Source organism: Drosophila gunungcola (genome assembly GCF_025200985.1).
Source record: "Drosophila gunungcola strain Sukarami chromosome X unlocalized genomic scaffold, Dgunungcola_SK_2 000046F, whole genome shotgun sequence".
Lineage (NCBI taxonomy): Eukaryota > Metazoa > Arthropoda > Insecta > Diptera > Drosophilidae > Drosophila > Drosophila gunungcola.
Window position 1 is genome coordinate 481,460 of NW_026453192.1, and position 16,734 is coordinate 498,193.

At 38.6% G+C, this 16,734-nt stretch overlaps 1 protein-coding gene across 1 annotated transcript; it reads right to left on the reverse strand.

Annotated features, from left to right (window-relative positions):
• Positions 1-5,082: 5,082 nt before the first annotated feature.
• On the reverse strand, positions 5,083-7,270 carry LOC128260921 (uncharacterized). The gene is made up of 3 exons (XM_052994273.1): positions 7,133-7,270; positions 6,551-7,080; positions 5,083-5,838 (listed from the first exon to the last, which is right to left on the reverse strand). Exons 2-3 carry the CDS (start codon positions 7,071-7,073, stop codon positions 5,240-5,242), a joined length of 1,122 nt encoding a protein of 373 aa, XP_052850233.1. The 5' UTR covers positions 7,074-7,080; positions 7,133-7,270; the 3' UTR covers positions 5,083-5,239.
• Between the last annotated feature and the right edge of the window lie 9,464 nt (positions 7,271-16,734).

The following is a 16,734-nucleotide window of genomic DNA, read 5'->3' on the forward strand; positions in this document are numbered from 1 at the left end:
ATTAAAGTTAAAGAGTAATAGCAATATATTTAAGCTCTTGAATTATCATTCTCTGCCTTGTCGTTACTTCCAATAAAGAGACCAAAGGATAGCAGCCTTTGGACTGTCAGATTTCGCAGCTTGGCAATCATAGCGATAATCATATTCACATTGGCCACAAAAGAAATGGTAAGAAAATGAATATGCGGACTAGGGAAACCGCACCTAAGCCCAGGCGAAAATCAAAGCCGGTAAAGAGTTTCTAAGCCAACCCATTGGATGCTTCGTCTTCGGTTTCGGCCATGTTAATGTCGGCTCAGACATGTCTAACACCCCCTGGCTAAGCCACCCCTTCCCGCGCCCGTTGCCTTTTTCCTTACCCCAGTTGCAATTTAATATTCATTTTGTGAAAAGCCCATTTACATTTTGCGTTTGCCCTTTTTCGTTTTTGTCCTGCCACTCCAGATCCCAACTCCTTTTCCAGCACCATCTCCACATTCTGTTTCTGCTTCTGTTGCCGTGCATGTGTGTTGCACTTTCTTTTCTCGACCCCATTTCCCCGTACCCCGTAGGACCCACTGCTCAACACGGCGTATGCGTAATCTAAGCAGAGCTCTCCATTTCCCATTCCCCATTTTCTGCCAGTGCCTTTTGTTTGTCTTAATTCAACCGCAAAGGCACAAGGATGCGGGATGTAAGGATACTGGGACAGGGATTTGCGTCCGTTGACCACTTGAAAAGATTTTTAACCCGCTGCCTGCTGCTGTCCCCGTTTTAGTCCCCCCCTCCTTCACCAACATACTGTTTGGGCCGGAAAACCTGCTGCAGCTGTTGATTTATACGCACTGGACCATGTCAATGTCGATGCTGAGCGCCCTGAGGGAAGCAATCATCGCTGGGTGCCGTAACCATATGCCCATGGAGTCCCTACACGGTCAAAAATTGTTCCAGGGAGTTTTTATTTGACGTGTCTGAGAAATCTTCAAAAAATGACACCAATGGTGTCATAACCAAATCAAATGCGCATCCTTTTTTGATTCATAAAATTTTACATTGTTTGTTTTTTAAGAAAAGACCCAAATTTTGGCTTAAAAATGTTTAAAGATTTTTGGAAAGTCGATAAAATTCTATTTCAGTTTCGAAAGATATCCCGAGAGTGTAGAAATATTTGAAGACTTTTGTTCACTCTTTTTGTCACTCTTCTAAAAGATAACACAAGAGTTGGCTTACACGTTAAAAATATTTACAAAATGAAATTTATTTGAAAACGATTTTAAAACATCACATTAATTTAAAGTATTTTAAAATATTGTGTAGGCTATGCAACGACTGATTTAAAATTATGTTTTAATAAAAACTCTACAGACATAGATGTCACTTAATTCTCATATTTTTTTGGGGTGCAAACCTAAATTCAATCCAACCTTTTTGGTCGTTTCCATTTGGTTGGCTTTCGGTTGGTTTGGGGCTGGCAACCAAGAACTGATCCTACTAAACACCCACAATTAGCCGTTGGGAAATTGTTTTTCGGAGCGCCGAAATAGTTATTAAAATACTTATGGACAGTTAAATGTTTAATCAATGTCCCGCCATATGTGATAATTGAGGCGTGGCAGGGGGCGTGGCAAATATTTGGCCACTGGCCACAAAAACCGGTTTTACTGCCGACCAGCGCAAATGCAATTGAAATGCAAATATTAATTACAATCAAATGGGCAGCCAGGTGCAATCGAGCAGTCGGTGTTATAAGAGGCTAAAATATGGTCTGAATAGGTTACGAAATTCTAAAGCTACCCTCGCATTTCGCGCCTCATGAACCGTTCACGCAACGTGTCGCGTTGTAAATAGAATTTGTGCATAATAAAATTATGCATTCATAAAGCAGCCGCAGTCGGAGTGCCGAACATGGCCATAAAACACTCGCTGAATGCAATTTTCACCACCACAGTTCGCCTCCCATTCCATCTGCCATACATATCTGTGTGTAGTAATGCCGCCCCCGTATAAATGCACACAATGCAGTGTGCCATGGAATCCGGGGAAAACCTCTGTCTGATTTTCTACAGCCGCCTCGCCATTCAAACCGGAATAGGGGACTGTCCTTTTGAAAGGCAGCGTCATCGACCGTGAGTCCATTTGGCCGAGTCGAAAAAGCGACCCCCCGATGGCATCCAGAACGGAGCGCATATGCCTTTGAAATCAGGATCATCACACTCCTGGCCCGGGGCATCTTTGCAATGCTCAGCTGCACAATGGCAACTGCAACCAAAGCATGTCTTTAACTTCAGCAACTCAGCAGCTACATTCCATTTTCCATGTTTTTTTTTTGGAGTTTTTGGTAAACTGGAGTCAAACTTTAATTGCGATTTCAGCAGTAAGTCGTTTACCGACACATAAATAATTAATTCATAAACAAGAGTCTGAGTTCAAAGTTTCGTTTTGGGGATTTGAGGCTACAAACTTTAAGTAAAACAATTATATTTCTCATGCTAAAGGATTATAATTTCTGATTAAAGGTTTTGACCTTTTTTTTATGTAAAATCAAACATTTAAAACAAAAACAAAACAATCCAACAAAACAAATTCAAATATCACTTAAACAAGACAATATGATTTTTTAAATCAACAAATCTTAAAAACATGTTGTAGGGTATTTAAGATAAAATTCCCTTTGTGGCTTTTAAAAAAGTTCTTAAGAATACTTGACGGCAAAAAATAAAATTATGCGTAAAAACCTTGAGTAGAGCTCCGTGAGCCTGGAGAGCAAATATCATGCCGCACCTGAACCCAGTATTTCCCCGGCTGCCCGTATTGTATCCTGCTTATCCGACATCCTCGACTAATTCCACAATTGTGGAGGACAGCTAAGTGGGCGACTCATTTGGAACGGGTCTCGTTTCCTTGGATTTCAGCAGAGATTTCGGACTCGGACGGGGATGACGTCCATAAACGGATTATAATGCGTGAACCCGCCCTCTATTTTCCGACCGCCTGACGCCTACTTATGCCTAACCATCGCCGGGCAGTTAAACCGCTTACGGAAATTCTGTTCCCTGTTCCCCAGATTTGCTTTAAACGGTGCACTTTACAAAAATGGTATTAATATTTTGCATTCAAAATTGTAATCTTAATGCTAAATATTTATCGAAGTATTTATTGAAGTATTTTTAATTTAAGCAAAACAATAATTGCATTACTTTTAAGAAATCTATTTTTCATTTAATTTTGTTAAGTGAATATTTTATAAATCTTAAGAGGAAGAACGAAAATTAAACATTTTTGTTTAAGTCGAATTTATTATTTTAAGATTTCATTTAAGAAGTTTTGAGACAACATTCGCTTAACAACGTAATTGAGCAATTAAAATCATTACATATAAAACAAAAGTGTTTTTATTGAACTTTCTTATATCCAACAATTTTAAAATATTAACAAATTCTTAAATAAACACTTAGTACTAATACTTAATTTTGTTTTAAAACCTTAGATTAGTTTAAATATTTTTAATTGCAAATAAAGCCTTAAATTAACCTAAACTAAATATTTTACGAAATAAAAGTACAAACTATTCAAAATAGCTTCCTCTCATTTTTGCATAGAAATTGTTGTTTCAAAAAAATCAAATCATAAATAGGGAATTCTGTTAGCATTATTTTTACATAAATTTAAATATGATTCTATATGTTTTTCGAAATGGGATGAAACAAATGAATGACATTTTTCGGAGTGCATTCTCCTGCCCCTCAGCCGCGGTGCTTTCTGAGCTTTGCCGAGGCAAAAGTCCATTCTGTCACGTTTTATATTGATATTAAAAAAAAACACACGATGGTAGAGTAAGGGGGGTGGGAAAGGCGGGAGGGACGGGAAGTTCGGGCCGCCACAGCAACTAACAACTAAACAAAATGGCAAAACAAATTTCTGCGCGTTTTGTGCCGCTCAGCACGTAGGCAGTGGCGTAGCAAGGGGGGTAGTAAGGGGGTAGAAAGGCGTGCAGCATGGGGGCTTAGGGAGGGGGCTGAAAATGCGGGCGGGCAATGGCTTTTCACGTGGCAGCCACGTAGCAAACGGCAGCGGCGAACGGAAATTGCAATTGAGTGCAAATTGCAAGAAGAAAAGAGCCACCCCTCCTTCTCCGTTGCGCAATTTTCCCCACTTCCTGTCGCCTTTCTCCTCCCTTCCTGCTTTCACCTTCGATTTTCGTGTACCTCCTGCCAAGAGCTCACTAAATTTTTAATGCTCCCATGGCCCGCAGTGATTTCCCATCCCCTCACACCACGCTAATGAATAAATCTGACCATCTTGAGCCACTGGACCGAGGAGGCGGCTTTAATGATTAACCACTGCCAAGGCTGCATCGCATCCGCCACCCACTTTCGCCCAGCGCCCACTTACACACACCGCCCACTTTGCATGACACCCACATCAATGGGTCGCCTGCTTGTTTGCCTTCGGCGCCTTTAACTTCACCGTCGTTTGTCACGTTCTGGGCGCGATTTTTTTTGCCCGCAAGTTGCACGAAAAAACACCAGGCTTTAATTATTTCTCACACCAAAAATCACACACAATTTTGACCTGGTCATATCTATGATTTTAAGACATTATTAAGGTATTTAATTCGTGCAACAAAATATTCAAATAATAATCGAAAAAAACATAGGTAATTTTTTATTCAATTTAATTTATATTTACACTGATGAAAAATGGAATATGAAAAATAAATATCTGACTTTTAAATTTAAATTTGTATGTTAAATATTAAAATTAAATTTGCAATCATAATATTAAACACAATGTATAATAAATTACTTGATTTAATATCAATATTAATTAATGCGAAAAATATTAGATTTAAAATAGTTCCTATTTGATTTAATTGTATTATATTTAAGATAAATAGTGTTTAAATTTAAATAAAATTTTCAGATATTTAAGTCAATTCCGAAGATAATTAACGGAATAATAGTCATATTCAAAATATCTAAAAACCGCAATGAATGAAAATCAAAGGGAAAATATTTAAATTGAATAGAAAATATTTGAATTTACCAAGCTTTTATTACCAGTGTACCAAAATCCAATAAAACAATACATTTTTGTTTCGTGTAAAGTGTAAGTTTATATAGTTTTTTGGAAAGAATTTGTTTAACACGGCCGTGTTCTTTGTATATCATTAGTGTTAGCCCTTATCCCCGCGCATTATGTGAATATTTTGTTTTGGATAAAAACAGTTAACCCAAAACAAATGAAAATTAAATCATTTTTAAAAAAAGGCAGCTTCTTCCTCAATGCTTTCTTTCTCCAAGTCAGGGGTTTGGGTGTATCCGTTAAAGGCCTCGTCGATACTTGATGGTCTCCTGCCAATGAATGTCCAGCCCACCACGGGTTGTTGCTTTTCCTCCGGGATCTCGAGCTGTTCCGGCGTCATCCTGTCCAGTTGCACCTCATTGTCTGCCTCCTCGAAGGCCTCCTCGAGGTCCTCCCCGAGGTCCTCCTCGAAGGCCTCTTCGAATGACTCTTCGAAGGCCTCCTCGAAGGCCTCCTCGAAGGCATCCTCGAAGGCCTCCTCGAAGGCCTCCCCGAAGGCATCCTCGAAGACCTCCTCGAGGTCTTCCTCGAGGTCTTCCTCGAGGTCTTCCTCGAGGTCCTCCTCGAGGTCCTCCTCGAGTTCCTCCTCGAGTTCCTCCTCGAGGTCCTCCTCGAGGTCCTCCTCGATGGCCTTCTTTAGGGCCTCCAGGAAGAGGCGCCTGCCCGTGGTCGCCTTTCTGATCAGCCAGTGGACGTGGCCGTTGGGCGGCTGCAAGTCCAGCCAAAGATAGAAAACGCGACAAATTCTTGGCAGAACGAACGCCATGCAGTAGACTATGGAAAAATAAAATATTGATTTGGTAAAACTCTAAATTCTAAATTGTTAAATTTCGCAATATTAAAATATATATCATCCGCCGTATTTTTTAGACTTAAGCTTTATTAATTGGATTTCTCCAACCCAAAATTTTAACTCGATTTTAAAATAAAGCAGAATAAATGTCATGCAGTTTTACCTTATTATATTTTATATATATATATATCAGAAGTACCTTAGCCTCTTGATTACGTGATTAAACATAAACTATAATAAAAAAACCCTCAGTTATCTCTAGATCTATGCAATTATGGTTACAAATATTTAATTTAAATTATAAAGGCTTTTATTTGTATAAAACGGCTTTGTTTTTATATGTTAAGATTGCCAAAGATACTGTTGGCAATAAAATAAAAAAAAAAAAAACAAATTAATAAAATAGAGGGTTCTATAAAACTTATATTAATATTCATAGCAATCTTAAAATAATTGTATTGGAAATTTTAGTTCCCATTGCTTGTAATCTGAAATTCAGTTACCACTTTCTGTCACAATATATGTATATTAATCCTAAACTAAGTTATTATTAGTGTAATTTATAATTTAGTTTTGTCATTTATTGAAACCTTAAATATGGTTGCTATGCATTGTAATCTGCAATTACATAATCATTTAATGTAATTGATTTTTGCATAGGTCCTCACTTACAATTTTTAAACGGTAACTTACCGAACTTAATCAGTGCGGATAGCTCCACCCAGTAGAAAGCGTTGTACACTTCCAGCAGGGCCATATTCACCAGGATAGTGGCCACGAGGTAAGGCCCAAAGAGGAGGAACTGCACCGTGGCCACCCAGCGATTGATCCAGTTGGTCGAGTAGCGGACAACCAGGGCGACCACTTCCGGCGGTACGGTCAAATCTGCTCGACGGACATCCATCACATTCTCGTAGGGCAGCAATCGCAGATGCGGACGGATGGTGGTGTAGGCGATGCCGTGGGCCAGGAGCGTCAGACCCACCACGCCCACCAGCTGCACCAGGGTGTAGCGGGTCAGCACGTCAAGGACGTAGAGTCCCACGAACATGTAGATGAGAGTCAGCACCGGATCGCTACAGAGGATCATTTTCCACACAAATCCGGGCACGGTTATGTTCCCAAAAGCCCGATACAACTCACCAAAGGTATACATTTTTGCTCGATTGGTTTTCGGTTTTTCCTCCACCAGCTCTGACTTTTCCTTTATGCTCATGGTGGCTCTGGATATAAGTTAGGTAGTATTATCAACTTCTTTGCTAGCTGCATACCAACCTTTGAATTTCTCAAATACAAAAATAGTTAAATAAATAAAAAACTGTATATGATTGCGTTGTAACGCCGATGGAGTTCAAGTTATAACTGAATGGGGCTATGAACTGGCATTTGGGGCATTTGAAATTTTGATTGAAGTTCATCACATGGCTTCCTTGAAAATTTTAAATGGACCTACGAAAAAAATTTGTTTCATTAATAATAACTTAAGTCGTTTTTGCACTGTCTTACGTTTATAAAAAATAATGGTTTCATTCATCCTTATTTAATTTAATTTTTATAATTCTTGTAATAAGAAAAATACTGTAAATGATATAACAAATCAAAAACTCGACTAAAGCTTCTCTTTTGACGTTTACGACTATCAAATTTTTCCAAAAAAAACTTCTTTTTTTTTTGGTGCAAAAATTATGATGTTTTCTTGACCAACTGCAAAGTCTTCTGGGGCTGGCCAACTAATTTATTCATGGCCCTGGCGAGACGAGGCTTATCGCTTATCAAGGGAGCTGTGGCCTCGCTTTTCGTTGGCCAAATATTTGCCCAGTTAGGCCAAACAAAGGGACCGACGAGAACAAAGGAACGCGCTTCGCTTCGACATTCAACGTATACGTATTAAATAAATAAAATCCCATAGGAAGCGGGATTAGAAGGGAAGGAAAGGGAAGGCAAGGGAACATTACGGAGGGGGCAATGCGAAATTGTAAAATGCCAGTCAAAAACTAAATGGAAATGGGAAATTGGAACCGCTGTTGCCGCTAATGAAATGCGATAAAATGAACCGAAATCGAAACGAAATAATGCCGACACTCGGCAAAGGCAAAGCGGCGACGGCCACCGATCTATTTCGAACATTTTGAGCGAATTGTACGGAAATTAGTAAAACTTTTGGGTCCCGACAATTTTAGGGGGCGACTGCCTTTCTCTGGCTAATTTCCAGTGGCAGCTCGAAATGTAAATCAAAACTGCAGCTCCAAGTGGCTCACTAATTAGATTAACTTGGAGCAGCAACAAAAAACCAACGCACACACAATGAGTCACAAAAAGCTGTTGACAATTTTGGAATTTGTTTTTGCAGCACGCTGCGAAATTACGTACACTAAGGGAAAATAATGTGAATGATGTAAAAGTGTGCACCAAGAAATGAGTTTAAAAAATAAACGCTTTATTTAAAAATGTACTGATATAAAATTTGTGCTTTCTAACTATTATATTCCATGTTTTTAAGTAAATAAAAATAAGAAGTCACTTCAAAATCAGACTTTAAACTCTTTCAGTTTTATTTATTTATATTCTTTGTTATATATTTACTTACATTTATTTTCTCTGTGCACGAAAGCCCAGATATATTTGGTATAGAGTTTATATATATATGTTTTTGACTTGGCGCCAGCGAAATATGCTCGAGTTTCTTGCCCGTGTCTCCGTTGCTGCCATGTCTTGCTTAATTATTTCCTTGGCTAGAGCAAACAATCAACATAATTTCTGACACGCCTCCCACGCCCCCCGTCCATTCTGCGTTTTCCCATTTCCCATTTTCCAGCTCCTTTTCATTTTGCGCCTTGTCTGCGACATAATGAAAAATGTGGAAAGTTGCAAGTTGGCGACACGAAAAACGGACGGAGAAGGCCTCCATTAGCTGCATTTGAAGAGCCATCTTCCGAGATTCGATGGCCTTTAATCGCTGGCCATTTCTCGTTTTGGCCATAACCGAATTTTCCCCAACACAAGCAGAAAAACAATGCAAACAAACAACCAAGCATATGGGGAAAACAGGTGAGGGTTTAGGTTGGTTTAGGTTGGTTTAGGAAAACTGGCCTTCCCAACACTTTCCCTTGTTTGCATTTAAATTTCGTTTTCAATATTACCGAAAGCTGCATAAATTATCTTCACAAGCTCAGCTGTTTTTCCGACTTTACTCGTATGTGGTTGTTTGTGTGTGGGTGTGTGTGTGGGTCCAACTATAACTATCGATCTCACTTAAGCCTCCTGGGTCCTGACTCTCTGTCCGTCTGTCCGTCTGTCTGGCCCATATGCAAACTGGCAATAAAATTTAAATATTTTGCATATAAATCAAATCGTTTGAAATTTTCGGGACAAAGGAAAGGTGCCATGTGTGTGTGCTGCAGACAGGGGCGGGAATAAAGGGGGTGAAAGGGAAAGGGGCGCTTAAGGGCCGTTTAGATTTGCCAATGCAGCTGGAAAAGTGGGTGGCAACAGGAATGCCCACTACTAGTATAATAATATAACTTTAAGTTGGGGAAAGTAGCTTAAGCAGTTCTCTTCTTTATTTAATGCAATTTATTGCATTAAAACAATAAGGATAATATAGTAATATATTAATATTTATATTTCAATATTCTGGTACAAAAACCTAAGCTACCTTCTTCAAGACTTTTATAAGCTATTTTGTAAAATGAATTCGTCAAAACAAAAATTTTTCTTTTTGAAATGTTGTAAGTCAGACGCAAAAATGGTTAGGAGTTTTTTGGCCATAATTAAATAACGGATTTGGAACATTGTTAGCCACAATTTGTTTTGTAAACTTTAAATTATACAGAAGGGTACTCAAAAAAATTAAATTAAAATGTCCAAATGCTTTTTTAAACAAATTTTGCAAAGTTAACTTGTAAACCTTTTATTTTATTATAAAATGTAGTCCCCAGCACAATAATTTAAAAGTTACCAAACTTTACAGTTTTCATTAAAAATTATAAGAAAATGTAAAACTATGAAAATGTGTGAAAAGATAATTAATAGTTATGGCAAAAAAGGGACATATTTTTCATCATAATAAAAGAATATATACAAAAAAAACCATATTCAGCTAAATCCAAGCCAAGTGGCCAGCAGTCGGTGTGGGTGGAATTTCTGGCCAACTCGACACTACTGCTTTTGCCGAGTGTTTTGTGGTTTTTGGATATGTGTACAGATATATATATATATATATATACAATATATATATGCAGATGCAAATGCCCAGACCCGAGGACACAAATTGCGAGTAGTCGCTTCGAGTCCCCTATTATATTTGCCCTCCTAACTGGGCGATCACGTAGCCATAAGCGTGCATGGTGCCCAATCTGTCGGGCCGATCATACGTATACGTAATGGTCGCACACACTGCTTGTGGCAGGTCCTCGAAATGTCCTGCCACTACGTTCGGTAATCACGCGTGACGTCTCAATTTTGTACTGGATTATTTGCTTACATCAGCACGTATTGATTGATTGATAGGGGTAGTATTTTATTTTCATCGAATTAAGTGGCGGAAGCACCGAAAAGGATATGAGACTTACTTCCTTGAAAACTTAAAGTACTGTGAAAGTGAGCAATATTTTATTAACATTTTTAAATAAAGAACTAAAATAACTAAGGAATATGATTTTATATGGTTAATGTTTCTTTAAATCTTTATTGTTTTATTACATTTTTTTTGTTATCTCTTACAATTAATTACTGTGCTTTTTTGTAAATATTCTGTCAGGTTCATATATTATAAATAATATTCTGAGAGAATTTTGTATTTATTGTTAATTTATAATAGCGAAACAATATGATTTGACTGACTTGAACAAATGTTTTTGGCATTAATATTATTTTTTTTTTGAGTATTTATTTAGCTACTAAAAAAGGAGATCTCGAAATGTTCAAAGTACATCTTTGTGGCATGCTTTCAGAGTTGGAGGCAAATAGTAATGCAGACTGTGGGATAATGAAGATCTCTTGCCCGGGAAGATGTCCTGTCATCCAAGCCCAAGATAATGGATAATGGTCGTTTGGATGCGCATAGGTTCTGGCTGGCTGGTCCACCTTCATTTGCATCATTTGGTGGCTCCTAATGCAACCGAGTGTCCTGGAAGCCCCACGACGGATGGACTTGGTGGCGGGGGGAGTGCTAGGAGATGTGGCATGCAACATTTCGCTTACGTCGAGTGCACTTTCGGTCACATTTATTACACAATTCCAATAAATAACATTTCGCAGGGCTTCCTGCCTGCTGGCTGTCTGCTGTTGCTCCTTTCTGGCCAACTCCTTCCAGACAACACTTACACTCACACTCACACACACACACACACACACACACACTCGCAGTCGCAGGACTCACAGGACACATGGACAAGGACACCGCACGTCGGCAACGATTTTCTTTATGGTATTTACAACGACATCGTCAGCTCGTCATCGTTTTGCCGCTGGCCCAACCAGAGCAAAATTGGGGCGGTGGGAAAATATGGGGCGTGAAGCAAGCAGTAGTGAGGGGGGGTGGAAACAAGGAGAGTATTTATTTACGAGCATTTTCCAACACTCACACACTCCAACGCAAATAAGAAGAAGCCAGCCTCAAGGAACGAAGTTGGTTATGCCCTCATCAATGTATTTTATTAAAAACCATTTTCTAATTCTAAAGTCATTGGTTTTTTTTTGTCAGCAGCAAAAGAAAGGTAATACTAAATTATATATTATTAATGCACATAGTGTTTTATATTTTAAATTTTAGGGGAAAAATGTAAAAACATTCCACTAAGCAGATATAAAACATTAACTAGCTATTAAATTACAAAAATAACAACCCAAGTTGTTGTCACTGTAAATATTTAATATATATATATTATTATATTATAATAATCAACTATTATAATAATTAATTTAATTATAAACACCGTATTTAAAAATTAGAATAAAAATGTATGTCACACATTGAAGAGGTTACTTGTAATTGAAATGAGGATGAAATTCGCAAGAGTATTAACAAACGAGAAACGGAAATAGCGAGTCTACAGTGAGAGGCTCCTGCAGGATGCTCAACTGCTCGCTTTTCCCGTGTATGTTTCTGCAATAAATTTGTGTGCTTTATTGATATTTTATATGATTTTATTTTATGCTTATTCCATTCGGTTGTCGGTTGTCGGAGTGCGAGTGGTAGTAGCCTGCCCTCCACCGCTTCACGGCTGCACTTGAAGTGCTGTAAATTTGGCATTTAATTGACAGCCGAATCATAATTGCATTGTTCTGCCCTGGCCGGCATTTAAGTCCGACTATGTAGCCGCAGTTTGAATTTAAATTCAGCAGCTTCGACTGCTGCAGTCTGCAGTCTGTAGTCTGCAGTCGTAGTACTGCACTGCACTGCATATTTATGAAGTTATTGCAATGCCAACTGGCATAAACATATTCATCGGGTGATGTGGGGGACTGTTTGATTTGCCACTCTAACGAACAGGCTGTGTGTGTGGAGGAGGGCAGTGGTTGTGTATGGGGTGTGTGTTGCCAGAAGTGCACATTGTTTGCTATGCAAACTTTGCCAGTCGCTGCTGCTTCGGTGGCTTTTGCGACTCCTGCTCCTCCTTTCTCAGATCCGGCCAAATATCAATAGCACGACGGGATGTGGAGACCCAAACGGCGAGCCGCACTCCACTTGCATATTTATGTTGCACATGATTATGTTTAATTTTCACCCGATTCCCCGCCCCCGAGGCTAACGAATTTTCCCCCCAGTCAGGACTGGAATACCAAGTTTTCCACAGACAATGGCTGAGGAAAGTCAGAACTCTGAACGAAAAAAGTCCAGAGCTCCAACTGCATTCATCTCAGTTGGAATGCCATTTAGAGCCACTCTTGGCTGGAAAATACTTACGTTATTATCACAGCATTTGAAGTATATTTTTTCTTATTGATTTTACATTTACCAAGAAACTTTCGAGACATTTGAACGACATTTTTAATGTCACTTACATAATGGTCCATTAATTCCAAATAAAAATGATTTTATTGCACTGTAGTACTCTCTTGCTTTTTAGCGATTTCCAATACAAATTATTGTGATAAATTATAGTTTTGGTAGTTCTTATTAAGGCAGTCGGTAAGTATTATAAACTTTTCAGAGTTTGCTTGTAAAAATGTAATTACTGTTTGGCAGATATAAAAATGTATCTAAGTTAAATTCACAGCCTGCGAGATAGTAATACTTTTATTTGTGTGTTATAATTTCAATTAAATTAATATTTGAATTTGTATTTGCAGAGAATTGTTACTTGCATGGGCCTTGGTCCTAAAAAATGTTGTAAAAAATTGTATACACATCCATTTACAATCCGCACATTGCCCAAAAAATATACTTTGAGAAGCGACAGCTACACAACAATCGAGTACGAGTACGCGTACGAGTACGGATACGAGTATACTACAGAATTGCAATCAAGAACCGTACCGATTTCCCTGGCAGTTAAGTAATTGACCAATTCCAGAGCACCACTCGATTGTCAGCCATTGGAGTTTGCGACAATATCGATAACCTGTCACAATATCGTTAGCCTTGATGGCCGTTGCAGTGCTTCTTTCATTTTTATGGCCTTTTGTTAACTGCCCTGCCCTCCGGTCCACCGATGTTCTGGACATCCCATTCCCATCCTCCTGGCCATCGAATCGTTCAATCCATTTTCGCCTGCCCCACGGCCAATGTCACAAATTAAAATTTATTTTCTGACAATTTTTATTTAAAGGTTTGGTTGGCTTGCCGGCCACTCCGTCCGCTCCTGAATATTGGAAACTGGTGTCTGGGCAGCAGCTGGCAACTTGCAGCAGCGGCGGCACATAAACAACTGCAAACAGTGCAACGAAAGCGCTGCAGTTCGGGCTTATTTCCAATCCGTGAATATAGATTTAATCTCAGGCATAAGTTTGCTTTATAAAAATATATGTGTGCATTTTTAACAAAATTTATGTACATTTTTTACAAAATATATTCAGCATTGTTTCAACTATTAAATTCGCTGTTTCAGTGGTTCCATACGCCCAACAAGTTTGTACTGTCTTAATTTAAGTAAGGAAAGTATTCGGCACAACGTTATTTATATTTTTTTTGATATATGCAATTCTAGTCCCAAATGTTTACACTTTTAAATTACGTGTTTTTAATTATATGAATAAAATATGTGAATATGATTTTATTAGGCTTATAGAAAAAAAAAATTATGTTTCTTATATAATAATTCTGTTTGCGAACTAATTATTTATTACTATAGCCACCATTAAATTATTTAACAGTTATTACTGGTAATAAAAAAAATCTTACAAAAATTTTACCATTTCCAACTTTCCACCCATAAATGATTCTTGGCTACATAAATACGAAACACATTTCTGTGGGTAAGGGCATGCCAAGCTCGACCTGACCCTGACTCAATGTCCTTACCCGTTGTTATCCTTTTTATTGTTGTTCTTGTCACATTTATGCACACTTAATGGCAGCGACAATCGACCTATGAATGTTCTTAGCCTTGGCCATCCTGTGAGTGGGCGTGTGTGGGTGGGAAAATGTGGGCGCTGGTGAGGGAAAATGAGCGGGAAAAGGCGTCGGAAGGAGGAACAGGTTCAGGCAGAGCGGCAAAAGCTGCTGCAGCTCCACAATGCGCAATAATGGCACGGAGGATAAAATAATGGAGGAATAGTTTGGACAGAAAAATACCCTTTAATATATTTGATAAATATTTATTAAGCACATTTTACTGGAATACTATCAGATGTTATTTAAAATGGTTTATGTTATTAAAAATGGGGTAATCATATTTCTATTGATTTGAATATTAATTAGAAATACGTAACAGTTTAATGTTAAATTTATGAAGATTTTAAATTATTTTTAAGAGAAAGATAAAAAAATAGAAAGTTTAACGCTGAAAAATCCCTCAATTTCTCGCTATAAATTGGACATACTGTGTGTCTTTCCCCACCCACTGGATTTACAAACAATAGCGACGAATTGTGCCCCACAAAACCCACTGGGCTACCCTTTTCCGGGTATTTTTTTGGATCGGTTTTCGGTTTGGGGGTCTCTTTTGGTCATTTTGGTTGGAGCATATTGAAAAATTGTTGTTGTAGGAAAAACCCATTTGGCTATTGTTTGTCATACTTTGGACGGCAGCCGTTGCCGTCGCTTTTCCTGCTTTTCCTGCTTTTCTGCTTTTCCTGCCGTTCCTGTTTTTCCAGCTTTTCCTGCTGCAATGGATTTTCAATAAATGACTTATGTGTATACACCGCGGGGCTAACTGCTTTCCATGTCCGTATGAGTGTATGTGTATCTGAGTGTGTGTCTGTGTGTGGATGTAAACTCACCCCCTACCCCACCATCATCCTTGTTTTTCCGTCGCCCTCCATCTTTTCGTTGTTTGTGCTTTTAACGAGCCCAGCTGCGTGCCGGTTGCGAAAATCGCTTTTAAAAATAATAACAATGTTGTTCGCCACCACCACCACCACCAGCTAAACCTCATCGTATACAAAACGCAATTTTAGAGAAAATTCAGCTAAAAGGGGTTAATAAAATTGGTCAAGGCCTTTAGTGGGGACTAATGGGGGGCTTTAGACGTAATCAGCAGAACTTCAAAGTGTGCTAGAAACGTCATTAAGAAGATGATCTATATTACACTTTGCAACACTAAAAACAGATAAACAGTTTAGGCCACAGTTAACTATCACTGAGCACGTACTTTAATTTTGTTTTTTTTTTATGTAAATTAAACATTTGTCTGACAGATATATTTATAGTTTATTTGTTAGTGTTTAAACTGTTTATCTATATCTAAAATATACTATTTTTATTGATTTATTTATTCCGCCAATTTCTATTTTAAACTTAATAACTTTTAGGTGAACATTTGAACTCATAGTTGTGAGCCAGTTTAAGCAATTACGTATAATTTGAAAACACTGCTTCTTGGGCTTTCAGCGCTTGTTCTGTATGCAAATTGCTTTTAACTTTCCGAGCTAAGCATTTCCAAATGCCGAAATGTTTGCCCTGCTTTATGACTCCCCGGAGATCAATAGAGAAAGCCTGGTCTTGCTTGCAGTTATGACAAAACCTGTTAAAAATGCAGAAATCGGGTTTTCTTGGCCTTAAAGTCGTGCAATTATTTGTGGAATTACTCGAGGACCTCCTCGCTCTTCAACTTAATTGACTGGCTTTCCCAGAACTTTCCATTCATTTGGCTTTTGTTTTCCTTTGCCCTCTAGTTCTCGTCGCCGTTCTTTTAATACGTTCTTTTTCTGCTTTTCCAGCTAATGAAAACATTTGCCGGAGCAGAACGAATACGAGTAGTTATTAAAATATTTTCGTCTGTGTCTGTCAATGACATTTACTGGCTCTGGAACTAGCAGTCCGTACAGGACACTCTAGCACACACACAAACACACATAAGCACACACCGGGGGACAGAAGCCATTTTGTTTGGCTGATGTTGATGTCGGTGATGTGGCGCCACATTTGAAATGGTGAGGGGGGGGTCTGAAATGAGAGAGGCGCTGCTTTTGGGGCTTGTTTGCTTTAAAGTGCAACTTATTTACCTGAGCAGGGCCAACTGAAATGACGACCTTCCCTCCGATCCCCGAACCCCAAAACCGGGCTCATGGGCCCGCATAAATGACGCACTGCATGGATCCCTATTGGCAGAATGTCCTGCTGCCACACCCCCACATTCCACGCCCTCACTTTGGCTTCTCCTTGCTTGTTTGGCATACCCCTTGATCAGGAAAGCCTATGGGTCGTAAAATAAACTAGAACGTGCTATAGTCACTTGATATTTTTAATTTTTAATTTAACTTTAATTTTCCTT